A 17,771-nucleotide genomic window follows, 5' to 3' on the forward strand; every position below is an offset into this window, starting at 1 on the left:
CACCAACCAGGTTCCCGTCTCCATCCTTTACTTTCCCTATTTCCCTAGCTGCCTCCCTCTTCCTAAGCTGCTGTGCAAGCATTCTGCTGGCCTTCTCTCCATGTTCATAGATCGCCCCCCTCGCCTTTCTCAGCTGCTCCACCGCCCTCCCTGTGGTCAGCAAGCTAAACTCCACCTGTAACCTCCGCTGTTCCCTTAAAAGCCCTGCCTCTGGGGTCTCCGCATACCTCCTATCAATCTGTAGTGTCTCCTTTACCAGTCGGTCCGTCTCTGCCCTGTCCACCTTCTCCCTATGGGCCGGGATCGAGATCAGCTCCCCCCTGACCATCGCCTTCAGTGCTTCCCACACCACCGCTGCTGAAATTTCCCCCGTGTCATTGACCTGCAGGTAGCTCTGAATACATTTCCTCAGCTGCTCGCACACCCCTTCATCTGCCAAAAGTCCCACATCCAACCTCCGGTGCGGGCGCTGGTTACTGTCTTTACTAACCTGCAGGTCAACCCAGTGCGGAGCATGGTCTGAGATTGTAATCGCCGAGTACCCCGTGTCCACCACCCCAGCCAGCAAAGCCCTGCTCAAAATAAAGAAATCAATCCGGGAATACACTTTATGCGCGTGTGAGTAGGAGAACTCCTTCACCCTCGACTGCCCAAATCTCCATGGATCCACCCCACCATCAGCTCCATGAACCCTCTTAGTTCCTTTGCCATTGCTGGAACCCTGCCCGTTCTCGAGCTTGACCGGTCCAAGCTAGGGTCCATAACTGTGTTGAAGTCCCCTCCCATGACCAACCTGCACGAGTTGACCGGTCCAAGCCAGGGTCCATGACTGTGTTGAAGTCCCCTCCCATGACCAACCTATGCGAGTCCAAGTCCTGTATCTTCCCCAGCAACCTCTTTATAAACTCCACATCATCCCAATTTGGCGCATACACATTTACTAATACCACCTGCACCCCCTCTAGCTTCCCACTGACCATAATGTACTGACCTCCCACGTCCGAGACTATTCTACCCGCCTCAAACAGCACCCGCTTATTGATCAGGATCGCGACCAGTCTAGTCTTTGATTCTAGTCCCGAGTGAAAGACCTGACTGATCCAGCCTTTCCTCAGTCTAACCTGGTCCGTTACTCTAAGATGCGTATCCTGCAACATTACCACGTCTGCCTTTAGTCCCCTAAGATGCGTGAACACACGTTGCCCTCTTGACCGGCCCATTTAACCCTCGAACATTCCAGGTGATCAGCCTAGTTGGGGGGCTCATTGCCTGCCCCCCCCCCCCCCGTGCCGATCAGCCATCCTCTTTTTTAGGCCCGCCTCCAGCCCGTGCTCCGCGCCTCCACCGGTCCATCCTCAGGCAGCCCCCGCCTCCAACCTCCTCTCTGTCCCTCAGCCCAAGTCCCTCCCTCGTCAGCAGAACATTCGCCCCCCCTCCCCCCCTAGTAACAACACCCTGTAATCCAACCCCTTTACTAAACCAAACATATGCACACCCCCCACTGCGCGTCCGAGAGCTAGCTCGCCCAGCTTGCTTGGTGGCCCCCATCCCCAGCGCCAGGTAGTCTCCCACCTATTGTTCCCTCACCATCCACACCCCCCCCGCCCCCATACAAACAAACTCCAACATCAAACAATCCCCACACAATTGCCCAACAAAAAAACACCAAGATCAAAACAAGCACACCTCCATCCCCCAACAGTGCAAATGAAAACCTTAACTCACTCAGCTCTTCCGCTGGTTCCAAATCAATGCAAACGGCATCACAAACATCATCCATGAAATGCAAAATGAGAAACTTTTTACAAAAACAGAGAAACAAAAAGAAAAAACAAAAACATGAACGCTGCAGCCAAGTTCAAAAATTCTCAATCCATCACCAGCCCTTTCTTTTTCGCAAAGTCCAACGCCTCCTCAGGCGACTTGAAGTAGAAGTGCTGATCCTCATGCGTGACCCAGAGATGGGTTGGGTGTAACAGTCCAAACTTCACCTTTTTCTTAAAAAGGATCAACCTGACCTGGTTGAAGCCTGCTCTCCTCCTGGCCACCTCTACACTCAGGTCCTGCAAAACCCACAGGATGCTATTGTCCCATTTACAGCTCCGTGTCTGCTTGGCCCACTGTAGAATGCGCTCCTTATCCGAGAACCTGTGGAATCTCACCACCATTGCCCTCAGGGGGGGTCTCCCATTCGCGGCTTCCTCGCAAGTGCCCTGTGAGCCCTATCCACCTCCAAGGGCCGGGTGAATGCCCCATCCCCCAGCAGCTTCACAAGCATGTCTGCGATGTATGCCCTAGCATCCGTTCCTTCGGACCCCTCCGGGAGCCCGACGATTCTTAGGTTCTGCCGGCGGGACCTATTTTCTAGGTCCTCCACCTTCTCCAGGAGCTTCTTCTGCTGGTCCCTCAGCATCCCCAGCTCCACCGCAGTCTGATGTTCCTCCTGCTCAGCCAGCGCCTTCTCCACCTTCTGGATCGCCCGATCCTGGGCGTCCAATCTATGCTCCAACCACTCAATCGACTCTTTTATCGGGTCCAAGCAGTCCCGTTTCTGCGTAGCAAAGTCTTTCTGAATGACTTGCATCAGTTGCTCCATAGACTGCTGGGTCGACAAGCCAGAGGTCCAAACCTCCGCCATGCTGTCTTCTGTTGCAGCTACAGCCCAAGCCTTCTCTATCTTTTTGTTTCTGCCCTTACGAACACTTCTAGTCCTTCTCTCTATGCACCCGGAGTGGGAATTCAGTAAACAATTGCCACTAACATCCGTTTTACAATTCAAGTCCAGTAGAAAAACGGGGGAAAGGTCCAAAAGTCCGACCAGAGCGGGAGCCACCAAATGTGCGACTTACTCCTCCATAGCCGCCACCGGAAGTCGACTGTTTTATTTTAAATTAATTAGCATTTCAAAGATTTCACACTCTTATTATAGGGTCATGAGTTCTGTCCATTGTGGATCCTGGGTAAGTATGTATTGGAGGACGCATGTGGGTTATAGAGGGGGATTGGTATGTGGGTAGGTGAGGACTAGTGGTCCTAACAGACATCCACAGAATCGAGCAAACGTCCCAGTGAATGGAGGTGGCCTTCTGACCTCCTGGCGTCGGCATCCAACCACCTCCATTCCATCTTGGGAGATTTTAGTCTGACTTTAGACAATGCCTGACTCCCCGGGTTGAGAATGACATGTGTGTGCGTGTTCATTCAGAACTTGTGAACACAACATCGGGAAATGGCTCGACTCCTGATTCCCGAGCCAATGGTGAATATCCTGCCCAATGTTCATGCCTAATTTGGATTGTTTTAATTTATCCTTCTAAGTGCATAGTTTAAATATTTTAAAATACTGGCTCAGTGGCGAGGCCCCCGGGCTTTCCTTCAGTAAAATCATACCTCTACTGCCAAAACTGAAACAAATTGCATCAACCAATGGGAGAACAAGCACAAAGATGTGAAATAGCATTGAATTCCTTTCTACTGAAATTAATCCAACTGACAAATGTCTCTCTCTGAAAACTTAGTGCGGAATTATTCCACGACTAATTGTTATCACAACATACTCTTATATTCAGTCTCATGTATCATTTCAAATAAAATCATGATATGCTGCTAAAAAAATCATTTAAATGAACAATAAGTATCATATTTACCCATAAAGTCCCAAATGAAAATACTTTTGAAGAGGCGAGGGGACTTGAATCCATGATGGAACACCTGTTCTAAAGCCGACACAAGTCCATTTTCTCCACAGAGCAGTAACATAAGACTTCCCCTCTATATTATAGTAACATAAAATAAAATATGTTGTAGTATATTTTAAGTACTTGTATTAAGATCAAGCACAATGCAACTTAACTGGTGGGTTATAGGAAATAACCAAATAGCATTTGTGACCTATAAATGAGATTGGTCAGAACCTTTACTGATCTGACCAGCAGGGAGTAGGGAAGTAGGTTGGTCAGAAAGTTGGCAGGGTGGCGGTGGGGGTGTTGAGGGGTGTGCCTGTACTTCATGATTCCTCTGTGTGCTGTGGAATTTTAATTGATGTGAGGAAGTCCGTGGGGGTGGGTTTGGTGGCCACATGGGAAACCACGGGTGGGATTCTCCGGTCCCGCGGCGGGTCAGAGAATCGTCGGGGGGGGGGGGGGCCGAATCCTGCGACGCTGCTCCGACGGTGGGGCGCCGATTCTCTGCCAATCGGAGAATCGGCGCCAATGGCGCCAGCGCGGTTGGTGCGGCGCCCGTTGGGGCGCACTCAACACGGCCACCCCGGCGATAATCCGCTCTCTGATGCCCGCCGAGTTCGGCCGAGTCCCGCCGGCTTTATTCACGTGTGGTCCTACCCGGTGGGACCTCGGCGTTCTGGCTTCGGGGGCCGTCCTGGTGGGGGGCTACCAATCGGAGGGCGGCCTAATTCCGGGGGGGGGGGGGGGGGGGGGGGGCGCCTATGTTCCTCTACACTGGGCCCCTGTAGGGCTCCACCATGTTGCCCAGGGACCGGCGCAGAGACGGCAACCCACGCGCCTGCACGGACCCGCGCTGGCCGTGGCGCGCGGACCCACGCCGCCCATGCTGGTGCCGGTATCGGCAGCTGGAGCTGCGTGAAGCGCTCCAGTGCCGTGCTGCCCCCCTGTGCTGCCCAGGATCGCTGCACCTAGCGGCCAGATGCCGCCGTCGTAAAATGCTCCGGCATTTACGACGGTGTCAACACTTAGCCCCATTATCGGAGAATCCCGCCCCAAAGCTGCAAAGGCTTCTCAGGCAGGCACCTAGGTCCAGGAGGTAGATGTGAAGGTATTTAACTAATGAATTCACCAAGTCTTCACCTTGAGAAAACTACCAGAATACTTGATACTTGTGAAACCCAGCAGATAAGTTAAATTTCAAAAGCAGAATGATGATAAAACACACTGCCTCATTATATGTAAAATTCAAACCTGACTTCTTGGATGCTTCATTCACCCATACACCTCGTGGCTGCAGTTGCAGAAAAAGGACAGATTGGAGTCGGGGAAACAGTTTTCTGAGACATGAAGCATCCCCACTCCCCACCCTACCCATCTTCTTTTTAAGGCAAAATTGGAATTGTAGGATCATAGAATGAAATGAAATGAAAATCGCTTATTGTCACAAGTAGGCTTCAATGAAGTTACTGTGAAAAGCCCCTAGTCGCCACATTCCGGCGCCTGTTCGGGGAGGCTGGTACGGGAATTGAACCGTGCTGCTGGCCTGCCTTGGTTTGCTTTAAAAGCCAGCTATTTAGCCCAGTGAGCTAAACCAGCCCCTTTTGGTTACAGCACAGAATGAGTCCACTTAGCTCATCAAGTTCATGCTGGCTCTCTGCAACAGTTAGGCCTACCCCACCACACCCTTTCTTTGTAACTCTACATTTTAAAATAAAATCTTCAGGTCCTTACCCAATTTCCTTTGAAAACCACAATTAAATCTGCTGCCATCAGACTCTCAGGCAGTGCATTCCATACCCTAACCACTCACTACATATAACATTATTTTCTAATGTTGCCTTTGCTCTCTTGCCAATCACCTTCAATCTGTATACAGGTTGAGCATCCCATATCCGAAATGCTTGGGGCCGAGTGTGTATTGGATTTCGGAATTTTTTTGATTTCGGAATATAATGTGCATCTGTGGTGCGTTGGGAACTTGCACGTGTGGCGCATTGCAAACTGCGCATGTGCGGTGCGAACTGCGCATGTGTGGCGCGTTGCGAACTGCGCATGTGCAGCACATTGCTGACTGCGCATGCGTGGTGTTGGGATCTGCGCATGTGTGGTACGTTGGGGCCTGCGCATCGCCCGAAGACTCCTGACATCACGTCGGTCATCGAAAAAAAGTGTGGATTTTTGTTTTCGGAATTTCGGAGAAGGGATGCTCAACCTGTATTCTGGTTTCCAAACCCTCCGCCGAAGGGAACAGTTTCTCCCCATCTACACAGTTGAGACCACTCATGAATTTGAACAACTCTATCAAATATCCTCTCAACCTTGTGTTCATCAAGGAGCACAGCCACAGATTCTCCTATCAATTCTTTCTGCTACCTCATCAAAAAACTTAAATCAAGTTAGTTAAACACAATTTGCCTTTTCCAAATCCAAGTTGGCTTTCCTGAATTAATGCATCTTGACTAAATGTCTAGATTATCGTTTCCCATCACCAAGGTTAAACTGACTGGCCCATACTTGCTTTATTTAAAGAAGGATCCAACATTTTAAATTCCCCATTTTTGGCAACACCTGCAGAATTTGACCGAATGTACAGTGCAAAAGGAGGCCATTCGACCCATCGTGTCTGCACCAGCCCTGAGAAAGAACAGCCTACTGAAGTCCATGCCTCCACCCTATTCCCGTAACCCAGTAACCCCATCTAACCTTTTGGACACTAAGGGCAATTTAGCATGGCCAATCCACTTAACCTGCACATCGGCGGGCAGCACGGTAGCATGGTGGTTAGCACAATTGCTTCACAGCTCCAGGGTCCCAGGTTCGATTTCCGGCTTGGATCACTGTCTGTGCGGAGTCTGCACGTTCTCCCCGTGTGTGCGTGGGTTTCCTCCGGGTGCTCCGGTTTCCTCCCACAGTCCAAAGATGTGCAGGTTAGGTGGACTGCCCGTGATAAATTACCCTTAGTGTCCAAAAATTGCCCTGAGTGTTGGGTGGGGTTACTGGGTTATGGGGATAGGGTGGAGGTGTGGGCTTGGGTAGGGTGCTCTTTCTAAGAGCCGGTGCAGACTCGATGGGCCGAATGGCCTCCTTCTGCACTGTAAATTCTATGATTCTATGATCTTTGGACTGTGGGAGGAAACCGGAGCACCCGGAGGAAACCCATGCAGACACAGGAGAAAGTGCAAACTCCACACAGACAGTCACCCGAGGCTGGAATTGAACCCAGGTCCCTGGAGCTGTGAGGCTGCAGTGCTAACCACTGTGCCGCCCCACCGTCCAATTTCCATCTTTACTTCTCTCAGCAGCCTCAAATACACCCCATCCAGTTCTGGTGACTTATCAACTTTATGATCCCCGAGGGTGGCACAGTGGTTAGCACTGCTGCTTCACAGTCCTGAGGACCCGGTTTAATCCGGGCCCTGGGTCACTGTCCGCGTGGAGTTTGCACATTCTCTCCGTGTTTGCGTGGGTCTCACCCCCACAACCCAAAGATGTGCAGGGTAGGTTGATTGGCCACATTAAATTGCCCCTTAATTGGGGGGGGGGGGGGGGGGGGGAAATTGGATACTCTAATTTTTTTTTTTTAAACTTTGAGATCCTCTGTCATTCTAAAACCTCCTCTGTGTCAATTGTCAGCCCCATCCAGTATTGTAATTACCTTCTCCTTCACTATGACTTTGGCAGCATCTCTTTCTTTGGCACAGACAGGTCCAATTCACTCATTTGGTACCTTAGAAACACCCTCTGCTCCCAGGGAGCGATCCTGTTTTTGGTTCCTAATCAGTCTCACTCCTAAGATATTTTCATTATTACATTCCCTTTGATGTTAGCTGCCAGTTTCTTCTCATACTCTCACTTTGCTGCTCTTATTTCCTTTCTCACTTCCCCTCTGAACTTTCTATAGTCAGCTTAGTTTTTACATATAATCAACCTGACAGGTTTCATATGCTCTGGCTTCCGGTGGCGGCTATGAGGGAGTAAATCACGCATTTGGTGACTTTTGGACCTTTCCCCCTGACTTTTTTGCGTTTTTGAGCGCTGGCTTTGAAGGCAAAGTCAATCTGGCACTGGTTCCACACATTGGTGTATGGAACGAAGAACCCCAAGGGATCGAAAAGGGAGAAATAAGAAGACAAGGGCTGGGTGGAGGTTGCGGCAGAAGACAATATGGCTGATGTTCGGACCCCTGCTGTGACAGCCCAATCATCAACTGAGGAGTTGATGCGGGTCATTCAAGAGGGCTTCGCTAGGCAGAAACGGGGCTGTCTTGATCCGATAAAGGAATCGATCGATCAGCTGGAGCGCAGGCCGGATGCCCAGGATCGGACGATTCAGAAGCTGGAGAAAGCGCTGGCAGACCAGGAGGAGCACCAAATGGTGGTTGAGCTGGAGGTGGGGATGCTGAAGGATCAGCCAAAAAGGCTGCTGGAGAAGGTAGAAGACCTGGAGAATAGAGCTCGCTGGCAGAACTTAAGAATTGTTGGTCTCCCGGAGGGGGCTGAGGAGACTAATGCTGGCGGGTTTGTGGCGAGTATGTTTCAGAAGCTTCTGGAGGAGGGGGCTTTTCCCCGACAGTTGGAGGTGGACAGGGCGTACAGAGCGCTGGCGAGGATGCCGCGGCTGGGGTCCCCCCTAGGGCGATGGTAGTCTGGTTCCACAGGTTCCTGGACAAGAAGTGTGTTCTCCAGTGGGCCAAGCGTACGCGGAGCTGCAAATGGGACAACAGCATTTTGGTGTTTACCAGGTTGAACGGGCTGGTCAAGAGGGCACGTGTGTTAGCACATCTAAGGGCTCTGAAGGCGGACGTGGTAATGTTGCAGGAGACACACCTGAAAGTGGCGGATCAAGTCAGGCTAAGGAAGGGTTGGGTCAGTCAGGTCTTTCATTCGGGGCTGGACATCAAGACTAGAGGGGTTGCGATTTTGATCAACAAGCGGGTGCAATTTCAGGTGGGCAGTATAGTCTCGGACGGGGGCGGGGGGGGGGCGTTATGTCATGGTTAGCAGTAAGCTGGAGGGGAGGAAGGTAGTCTTGGTTAATGTGTACGTGCCAAATTGGGATAGGTGGAATTTATAAAGAGATTGCTGGAAAAGATACCTGACCTGGACTCGCACAAGCTGGTTATGGGAGGGGATTTAAATACAGTCATCGACCCCGGCCTGGACCGGTCGTGTTCAAAAACGGGGAGGGTGTCAGCAATGGCAAAGGAACTGATAGGGTCTATGGAGCAGATGGGGGGGGGGTCAACCAAGTGAGGTTTAGGCAGCCGACGGGGAAGGAGTTTTCTTTTTATTCGCATGTTCACAAGGTTTATTTCCGGATAGACTTTTTCATTTTGAGCAGGGATTTACTGGCGGGGGTGGTGGACACGGTGTATTTGGCCATCACGATTTTGGATCATGCCCCAGGTGGAACTGCAGGTTAGTGAGGGGAGATCCCAGCGCCCGCAATGGAGGTTAGAGGTGGGGTAGTTGGCGGACGAGGCAGTATGCGAAAGGCTGAGGAAGTGCATTCAGAACTACCTGCAGGTTAATGACAAGGGGGAAGTCTCAGCAGCGGTGGTCTGAGAGGCGCTGAAGGCAGTGGTGAGAGGGGAGCTGATTCGATCCGGGCTCATAGGGACAGGACGGATAGGGCAGAAACGGACCGACAGGTTAAGGAGATCTGACAACCTACGAGTATGGGGAAAAGGCTAGTCGGATGCTGGCACACCAGCTCCGTAAGAGGATGGCAGCGAGGAAAATAGGGGGAGTCAAAGATGGAAGGGGAGCCATGGTTCGGAGTGCGACAAAAATAAACGAGGTATTTAAGGCCTTTTATGAAGAGCTGTACAGATCCCAGCCCCCAGCGGGGGAAGAGGGGATGAGACGATTCCTAGATCAGCTGAGATTCCCGAGGGTGGAGGAGCAAGAGGTGGCTGGTTTGGGGGCACCAATTGGGTTGGAGGAGCTGAGCAAGGGTTTGGGGAGCATGCAGGCGGGAAAGGCCCCGGGACCGGACGGATTCCCGGTGGAGTTCTACAGGAAGTATGCAGACCTGTTGGCCCCGCTACTGGTGAGGACCTTTAATGAGGGAAGAGAGAAGGGGACCCTGCCCCCGACAATGTCGGAAGCGACAATTTCTTTGATCCTAAAGCGGGACAAGGACCCACTGCAATGTGAACCGTACAGGCCGATCTCGCTCCTCAATGTGGATGCAAAGTTGCTGGCAAAAGTGCTGGCCACGAGGATCGAGGACTGTATCCCGGGGGTAATCCACGGGGACCAGATGGGATTTGTAAAGGGCAGGCAACTAAACACCAATGTGTGGCGGCTCTTAAACGTGATAATGATGCCATCGGAGGAGGGAGAGGCGGAGATCGTGGCAGCTATGGACGCGGAGAAGGCCTTTGACCGAGTAGAGTGGGAGTACCTCTAGGAGGTGCTGCGTAGATTTGGGTTCGAGGTAGGGTTTATCAATTGGGTTAAGCTCCTTTACAGAGCCCCGATGGCGAGTGTAGTGACGAACCGGCGGAGGTCGGAGTACTTTCGACTGTACCGAGGGACGAGGCAGGGGTGCACTGTCCCCCCTGTTGTTCGCATTGGCGATCGAACCATTGGCCATGTCATTGAGGGAGTCTAATAAATGGTGGTCCGAGGGGGAGAAGAGCGTCGGGTGTCGCTATATGCGGATGACCTGTTGCTGTACGTGGCGGATCCAATGGAGGGGATGGTGGAGGTCATGCTGACTCTAAGGGAGTTTGGGGATTTTTCGGGCTTTAAGCTCAATGTAGGGAAGAGTGAGTTCTTTGTATTACAGGCGGGGGACCAAGAAAGAGGGATAGGGGGCCTACCACTGAGGAGGGCGGAGGGGAGATTTCGGTATCTGGGCATCCAGATAGCCAGGAGTTGGGGGACCCTACATAAACTGAATCTGACGAGGTTGGTGGAGCAAATGGAGGAGGATTTCAAAAGATGGGACATGTTACCGCTCTCGCTGGCGGGTAGAGTGCAGTCGGTCAAAATGGTGGTCCTTCCGAGGTTTCTTTTTGTGTTTCAGTGCCTTCCCATCGTGATCACTAAGGCCTTTTTTAAGAGAGTAGGCAGGAGTATTATGGGGTTTGTGTGGGCGAATAAGACCCCGAGAGTAAGGAGAGGGTTCCTGGAACGCAGTAGGGACCGAGGAGGGTTGGCGCTGCCAAACCTGGGGAGCTACTACTGGGCAGCAAATGTGGCGATGATCCGCAAGTGGGTTATGGAGGGAGAGGAGGCAGCATGGAAGAGGATAGAGATGGCGTCCTGTAAAGGAACGAGCCTGGGGGCGTTGGTGACGGCACCGCTGCCACTCTCGCCGACAAAGTATACCACGAGCCCGGTGGTGGCGGCAACGCTAAGGATCTGGGACCAGTGGAGATGGCACCGGGGTGCAATGGGAGCATCGGTGTGGTCCCCGATCAGGGGTAACCACCGGTTTGTCCCGGGGAAGATGGACCGGGCGGGGGGGGGTTCCAGAGCTGGCATCGGGCGGGGATTGGAAGAATGGGGGACCTGTTCATCAACGGGACGTTCCCGGCACAAGAAGTTCAAGATAGGATGATCTTGGGTGTATGGGTCGGGGAGGGCAAGGTGTCGGAAAAACACCAGGAGTTGAAAGAAGAGGGGAAAGCACTGGTAGAAGAGTTGAAGGGTAAATGGGAGGAGGAGCTGGGGGAGGAGATCGAGGAAGGTCTGTGGGCTGATGCCCTAGGTAGGGTTAATTCCTCCTCCTCGTGTGCCAGGCTCAGCCTGATACAATTTAAGGTGGTCCACAGAGCGCACTTGACGGGGGCGAGGTTGAGTAGGTTCTTCGGGGTGGAGGACAGATGTGGAAGGTGCTCAGGGAGCCCGGCGAACCATGTCCATATGTTTTGGTCATGCACGGCACTGGAGGGGTACTGGAGAGGAGTGGCGGGAGCAATATCTCAGGTGGTGAAAGTCCGGATCAAGCCAAGCTGGGGGCTAGCAATATTTGGAGTAGTGGACGAACCGGGAGTGCAGTAGGCGAAAGAGGCTGGCATTCTGGCCTTTGCATCCCTAGAAGCCCGGCGAAGGATCTTGCTAATGTGGAAGGAGGCGAAGCCCCCCAGCCTGGAGGCCTGGATAAATGATATGGCTGGGTTCATAAAGTTGGAGAGGATTAAGTTCGCCTTGAGAGGGTCTGCGCAGGGGTTCTACAGGCGGTGGCAACCGTTCCTAGACTATCTCGCGGAGCGTTAAAGGAAGGTCGGTCAGCAGCAGCCTTGGGGGTGGGGGGGGGGGGGGGAACGTCCTGGGAGGGGGGTGACTGCCTGGGAGGATGGATGAGCAAGAGATAACATGAAGGGTTGGGGAAACTGGCACGTACGGGTGAGGGCCAGTGTACAAAGCTGTGTAAATATATCATTTTGCCATGTATATATCTTGCTCTGCACGATTTCTTGTTTTTTGTTGTTGGGGGGGGGGGTTATTGTTTGTAAGGGAGAAAAATTGTGTTAAAAAACTTTAATAAATATATTTACAGATAGACAGGAGGTACACGGTGACCCCGGGGGTGGTGCTCTTAAGGGAACGTCGGAGGCTGCAGGCTGAGTTCGGGGTGTTGTCCACAGGAAAGGCAGTGGAGCAGCTTAGAAAGGTGAGGGGTGCGTTTTGCAAACATGAGGTGAAGGCCAGCAGAATGCTTGCACAGCAGCTTAGGAAGAGGGAGGTGGCCAGGGAAATAGAGAGGGTGGTTGATGGAGATGGGAACTTGGTAGGGAAGTTGGCAGAGCTAAACAGGGTGTTCAGGGACTTTTACAGTACGCTCTGTTGCTCGGAACCCCCCGCGGGGCCGGAGGTGATGAGACGCTTTTTAGACGGACTGACCTTCCCAAGGGTGGGTAGGGAGTTGGTAGATGGGCCGGGGGCCCCGGTTAGGGCCGAATAAATAATCGGGTAAAGCCCCGGGGCCGGTGGGGTACCCGGTGGAGTTCTATAAAAAGTTCTTGGGGATTTTAGGGCCGTTGCTGGTCAAGGTTTTCAATAAGGTAAGGGACAGAGGGGTGCTGCCCCCAACGATGTTGCAGGCCACTATTTTGTTGATATTGAAGCGGGACAAGAACCCGGAGCTATGCGGGTCATATAGGCCAATCTCCCTGCTTAATGTGGATGCCAAGTTGCTGGCCAAAAGTTTGGCTGCCAGGATTGAGGAGTGTGTGCCGGATGTGAGTATGGAGGATCAAACTGGGTTCGTCAAGAGCAGGCAGTTGGTGGCCAAAATAAGAAGGCTGCTCAATGTAATCATGATGCCCCCGGAGAGTAGAGAGGTTGAGGTAGTTGTGGCAATGGATGCGGAAAAGGCGTTTGACCGGGTGGATTGGGACTATCTATGGGAGGTGCTGGGACGATTTGGGTTCGGTAAGGGCTTTATCGACTGTGTCAGGCTGTTGTACCAGGCCCCGGAGGCTAGTGTAAGGATGAATAGGATGACCTCGGACCATTTTAGACTGTGCCGGGAGACAATACAGGGGTGCCCGCTCTCGCCACTGTTGTTTGCATTAGCTATAGAGCCGCTGGCAATTGCTCTGAGAGCTTCAAGGGGCTGGTTCGTGGGTGTGTGGAACATAGAGTCTCGCCGTACGCGGACGACCTGCTCTTATACGTATCGGATCCAGGAGCAGGGATGGGTGAAATTATGGCAATTTGGGGGGAAGTTGGCCGGTTTTCGGGGTATAAACTGAATATGACAAAGAGTGAGATGTTTGTAGTCCAGGCGAGGGGTCAGGAGGGTCGTCTGAGGGAGCAGCCGTTTAGGTTAGTATCGGACAGTTTCAGGTAGTTAGGGATACAAGTGGCGCGACGGGGTCCGGTTACACAAGTTGAACTTGTACCGGTTGGGTTGAACAGATATGGGGCGGGTTCCAGAGGTGGAATGCGCTCCCGCTGTCGTTAGCTGGGAGTGTGCAGACAGTCAAAACGACGGTCCGACCGAGATTTCTGTTCGTATTTCAGTGTCTCCCAATTTTCATCCCGCGGTCCTTTTTTAAGAGGGTTAATAAAATTATCCTGGGCTGATCTACATCCCCAAGGCCTTTTTCAAATCACTAGACAAACTAATCATGGCGTTCGTATGGGAGTGGGGGGGGGGGTTAAGAATGCTAGGATCCCAAAGAAGGTCTTACAAAAAACAAAATCCAGGGGGGGGGCTTGCCCTTCCAAACCTACAACTTTACCACTGGGCGGCGACGGCCGAGCGAATACGGGGATGGATCAAGGAACCAGAAGCCGAGTGGATGCGCGCGGAAGAGGCCTCCTGCATGGGGACCTCCCTCCAGGCCCTCGCCAAGGTGGCGCTCCCATCCCCATCCCCACCCAAAAAACACTCCAGCAGCCCGGTAGGAATAGCCACCCTCCAGTCCTGGAACCAACTTCGGCAACAATTTGGCCTGACCAGAATGTCGGGTAAAGCTCCCAGGTGCAACAACCATAGGTTCATGCCAGCGCTGACTGACGCCACCTTCAAAAGGTGGGGACAGAACAGAAGGACACTGACAGTCAGGGACCTATACACGGACGGCAGGATCGCAACACTGGGTGAACTGACAGAAATTCCAGTTAGCCAGGGGGAACGAGCTAAGGTACCTGCAACTAAAAGACTTCCTACGAAAGGAGACAGGGACATACCCACAACTATCAAGACAGACACTATTGGAAGAGTTACTGGACGCAAGCATGCTAGATAAAGGAAACTGTAGTGACATGTATGACCGACTGGTAGAAGGGGCCGACACCATATTGGACGCAACAAGAATGAAGTGGGAGGAGGACCTGGGGTTCGAAATAGGGTGGGGACTCTGGAGCGAAGCACTGCATAGGGTCAACTCCACCTCCACGTGCGCAAGGCTCAGCCTGATGCAACTAAAAGTGGTACATAGAGCCCACTTAACAAGAACCCGTATGAGTAGGTTCTTCCCGGAGGTGGAGGACAGATGTGAGTGGTGCCAAGGAGGCCCAGCCAACCACGCCCACATGTTCTGGTCCTGCCCCAGACTTGTGGAGTACTGGACAGCCTTCTTCGAGGCAATGTCCAAGGTGGTGGGGGTGAGGGTGGAGCCATGCCCGAAAGTGGCTGTCATCGGGGTTTCAGACCAGCCAGATCTATTCCTGGGGAGGAGGGTGGATGCCCTTGCCTTTGCCTCCCTGATCGCCCGCCGTAGAATCCTGTTTGGCTGGCGGTCAGCAGCACCACCCAAAGCTGCAGACTGGCTGTCTGACCTCTCGGAATCTCTCCAAATGGAGAAAATCAAATTCGCCATCCGAGGGTCAGACGACGGCTTCCACAGAACGTGGGAGCCATTCACCCAACTGTTCCGAGACCGGTTTGTGGCCAACAAACAAGCAGAAGAATAGCCAGGTAGCCAAGAAACAGGGGAGAGTAGCCAAAGCATGAGAGGGAGAGACAGACCGGGTGGGGGTGGGGGGGGAAAGCTAAATCTAAAAGGAAGGAAAGGCGAGCCACAGGGGGGCGGGGGGGGGGGGGGGGGGAAAGAGAGGCAGGAGCGGCGATAGAGGGAAGAGACGAAACAATAGAGGAGAGCCAGGGAGGGGGAGGGGAGAGGCAGGGCACCGTTAACAAACTTAACGTCCACAGGAACAGCGAAAACAAGGAAGATGGGAGGGCCGCAGAAGTGGAAGTGCGCAGAAGCGGAACGAGACGACAACGGCAGCGAACTCCGTCTGGGAGAAGCAAGGGACGACAACACCATGAACAGATGCCTACTTATGTGTGTAAATAATTTTGCCAAGTGTACAGAGCTGCTGCTGTTGAGCGGGGGCATAATACCATCCGATGGCTTCTCAGGGAAAATTAAAACGTTAGCAGCAGCAGCGACCCGTAGGGGAGTGGGGGTGAGTGCTCCTTTGGGAGGGTGTGGGAAGACTGAGGCGCGTGGGGTCACGTCTAGTCAATTGCTATTGTATATTCTCTTTTTGCACTATGTTAATGTTCACTCTATTTTGCTGTGTCAGGATTATTACTATTTATTATGAAAAACTTTGCAAAACCTTAATTTAAAAAAAATTTTGGGTGGGGGGGGTCGGTTTGGGGACGGATGGAGGCAGCTTCATGTAGGGGCACCAGTCTGGGGGCATTGATAATGGCATCTCTGCCATTCCCGCCGGCGAAGTACTCCACCAGCCCCATAGTGGTGGCAACCCTGAGAATCTGGGGTCAGTGGAGGAACACAACCTGGAATTTCCACAGTCTGTGTTGGCCTTTAAATTACTTGACTGTGCTAGAGTGAGCAACATGGATAGGCTCCTGGTTTTGACAGGAGTTCAGTTTACTGATAAGGATACCTTATTCGAACAGATGACAAAAGCTTTACAAAAGTTTCTGGGGAAACATTCGATTCCGATGGCTCTGATGACCCAAATAGGTCAGCCTGCAATAAGGCAGAATATGGAAGATACACTACTAACAGGATGGCAAAATCGTATGGCTACGAACAGGGCTCAAGACTGTAGAAGGAGACCGAGACAAGGAAATTATGAAGACAGAAACCCAGTTAGAACCAACAATAGGAAGATGAACCCCAGAAATGCACGGGGTTGATAAGTCGATGTTTTCGATGTGACTCTCAATACCATCATGCTTTCAACTGTCCAACCCGTTATGATAGAGTGTTTGAAGTGACACATGACACGGAAGAGTCAGAAGAGGAAAAAGATAGTGACTCGAAAGAAGGCATTGTCCTATTGACAAGCAGTTTTACGCCGGTAATGAGGGTGTTGGTTGCAGAATCCTTCAACTGTGCTGTATTGGACAGTGGCTGCACATCTACTGTGTGTGGAATTGACTGGTTAAAATGTTACCTGGACTCTTTGAATGCTGAAAATCGTAACAAGGTTAAGGAATTTGAAAGTTCTACAAGTTTCAGGTTTGGGAATGATAATACTCTGAAGTCGCTGAAAAGAGTGGTGATCTCTTGCAATATTGCCGGAGTGAATCATTTCATTAGCATGGATGTTGTATCAAGTGAGATACCTTTGCTTCTGAGCAGACCGTCGATGAAGAAAGCACACATGAAACTGGATATGGAACAGGATAAGGCAACGGTTTTTGGAAAGATGGTGGACTTACAATTTACACAGTTGGGACACTATTGTATTCCATTACTGACAAATAATTTTTCAAGTAGAGTGGTTAAGGATGTGTTAATGGCAGTTGAAAATGGGACTTTAGCTGATAAAAAGCTTGTGGTATTAGAACTGCATAGGCAATTTGCACATCCGTCTCCTCAGAGGCTGAACATTTTATTAAAGGATGCAGGGGTAAGGGATGACGACCACACTAAACTGATAGAACAGGCTAGTGACCACTATGAAGTTTGTAGGAAGTACAAAAGGACACCAGCACGACCGATAGTAACCCTACCTTTGGCCAGGGATTTTAACAACATTGTGGCCATGGACCTTAAGATTTGGGATAAAGCAAATAATATATTTATTTAACATTTTGTAGATTTAGCAACCAGATTTAGTCAATCAACGATTGTACGAAGTAAAGAAAAGAGAGTAATTCTGGATCAAATCGTGGAAAAATGGATAGGGACAGGAATGGGTCCACCGGCAAAATTCCTTACGGACAATGGGGGAGAGTTTGCTAATGATGAGTTTAGGGATATGTGTGAAAACATGAATATCAGAGTTATGAATACGGCTGCAGAAAGCCCATTTAGTAATGGTGTCTGTGAAAGAAATCATGCTGTCATCGATGACATGCTTCAGAAAATTTTGGCAGATCGACCAAATTGCAGGCTAAATTCAGCTTTAACATGGGCAGTACATGCAAAGGATTCATTGCAGATGGTTGGGGGCTATAGTCCTTATCAATTAGTGTTTGGTAGAAATCCTAAAATTCCATCCATTTTGAATGACCAGCCTCCAGCTTGGGAGGGGACTACAATTAGCTCTGGTTTTGCTGAACATTTAAATGCATTACAAAGCAGTAGAAAAGCTTTTTTGGAAGCAGAAGTCTCTGAAAGCATTGGCAGAGCTTTAAGACATAATGTACGGCCATCAGATGCTGTTTTTCAGCAAGGAGGCATGGTATACT

General features: G+C 51.3%; 1 protein-coding gene across 4 annotated transcripts in view; it reads right to left on the minus strand.

Moving 5' to 3' along the window:
• dennd5a (DENN/MADD domain containing 5A) overlaps positions 1–17,771 on the minus strand; it is a 496,539-nt gene that overhangs the window by 22,850 nt on the left and 455,918 nt on the right. For all 4 annotated transcript variants that reach the window (XM_072466513.1, XM_072466511.1, XM_072466510.1 and 1 more), the window contains one exon: positions 3,648–3,771. In XM_072466513.1, coding sequence (XP_072322614.1) covers positions 3,648–3,771 — 124 coding nt within the window. The remainder of the gene's footprint in view (positions 1–3,647; positions 3,772–17,771) is intronic.

Source organism: Scyliorhinus torazame, chromosome 10 (assembly GCF_047496885.1).
Source record: "Scyliorhinus torazame isolate Kashiwa2021f chromosome 10, sScyTor2.1, whole genome shotgun sequence".
Taxonomy (NCBI): Eukaryota; Metazoa; Chordata; class Chondrichthyes; order Carcharhiniformes; family Scyliorhinidae; genus Scyliorhinus; species Scyliorhinus torazame.